This window comes from Merops nubicus, unplaced genomic scaffold (genome assembly GCF_000691845.1).
Source record: "Merops nubicus isolate BGI_N331 unplaced genomic scaffold, ASM69184v1 scaffold26507, whole genome shotgun sequence".
NCBI classification, from domain to species: Eukaryota; Metazoa; Chordata; class Aves; order Coraciiformes; family Meropidae; genus Merops; species Merops nubicus.
The window spans coordinates 1-1,544 of NW_008621390.1; the positions used below are offsets into that span (position 1 = coordinate 1).

A 1,544-nucleotide genomic window follows, 5' to 3' on the forward strand; every position below is an offset into this window, starting at 1 on the left:
CTCAGCACCGCTGGGCGGGGGCAACGGGAACGGGTTTATGGTCGTTGGAGCTTCTCCCTGTCACGGCTGAGCTGAAACATCCTCCTGGCAGAACCCCCGTCCTGACAGCTCCGCTCCCCTTCCACCCGACACCTGGGGCCGTGCCCGGCGCTGCAGACCCGGCTGCGCTGCCAAAAAACCGTTTTCCCCAGCGAGGTGTGGGGCAGGAGGGTGCCGGGGGTGGGAACGTGCCCTGATTCACAGCGCGGTGTCCTGCCCTTGGGAGCTGCCCTTACCAACGGGCACTCTCCTGCCCGCTCCTCTCGGTGCTGCAGCTGCAAGTTAAAGGTGCCTGGTCAATAGAAAACGGATCTAAAATCTTAGGAATCATTAAAAAAATCCCTCTTTAAGCTCTTCACCAAGAAAGGAGGGTGCCGGGGGTGGGAACGTGCCCTGATTCACAGCGCGGTGTCCTGCCCTTGGGAGCTGCCCTTACCAACGGGCACTCTCCTGCCCGCTCCTCTCGGTGCTGCAGCTGCAAGTTAAAGGTGCCTGGTCAATAGAAAACGGATCTAAAATCTTAGGAATCATTAAAAAAATCCCTCTTTAAGCTCTTCACCAAGAAATGTTGCCAAACGTGGGCGGTGAGAGGAGTGGGAGCCCAGCTGTGCTGGTGGAGATCAACTCCCCTGCCCACGTCCTGGGCACAAAACGGGGTCCTGGGGGTGAGCAGCCCAGGGAGCCCTGCTGCCCAGGCTGGGAGAAGGGGGAAAATAAACCAGCTCAGGGTAAGGAGGGGTGCAGGGTGTCCTGCTTCTGCATCGGCACTGCTATTAACAGAGGCACTGCCAATTATCTATTCATCACGAGAAGTGGAATTTCACAAGGAAAATAAATTGAAGACAGGGTGTCCGGAGCGATTTGTTCCTGGGCTGTCAGAAACAGGCTCCCTGCAGTGCAGAGCGAGGGGAGCAGAGCGTGGGGCTGGGAGGGGGACCACGCCAACCCCCTCCCCAGGCACCTCCGTGCCTTCCATTGCCTCCCTGTCCCCTGGGCAGCAGGACTTGCCCAGGTCACGGGTGTAGTCCGAGACTGTACGGAGGCGTATGCAGCTTGCTGAGCTCTGTAATAAGCCCTGACAAAGAGTTTATTCACAGTAAGCAAGAGGAGGAATAAAAAAGCCACGTCTGACTCCCAGCACCCATGAGGTTGGGGTGCCAGGGCTACATCCAGCCCCGGGTGCTGGATGCCAGAGCAGCAGCCCAGGTTCAGCTGCACCCGCACGGCTCCTGCCCCGGGGCTGGTGACGTTAATGGCAGAACTTTGGCCTTTCTGGTCGAGCTGGCTGCTTCCCACAGCGGGTGCCACGACAAGGTCACTGCTCACGCTGCCACTTCTTGTGCCCCACAGATCCTCCCCGGCCTCTACCTTGGGAACTTCATCGGTAAGTGGAGCCCCAACACCGCAGAGATGTCCTCCAGCCAGAGAGCTGGCCTTGCCTGAGTTCATGCCATGCTGCCTGCAAACACTGCCCAGCACCCTGCCAGGACCCACTGCCCCGCCAG

The 1,544-nt window shown here is 59.3% G+C and overlaps 1 protein-coding gene across 1 annotated transcript in view; it reads left to right on the forward strand.

The window, feature by feature from the left end:
• Positions 1-1,182: 1,182 nt before the first annotated feature.
• The window catches only part of LOC103776950 (dual specificity protein phosphatase 15-like), a gene marked incomplete at its 3' end in the record, with an annotated part of 5,268 nt that continues 4,906 nt past the window's right edge, over positions 1,183-1,544 (forward strand). The window contains exon 1 of the mRNA XM_008944480.1: positions 1,183-1,423. Within this exon, the coding sequence (XP_008942728.1) occupies positions 1,183-1,423 (241 nt within the window). The remainder of the gene's footprint in view (positions 1,424-1,544) is intronic.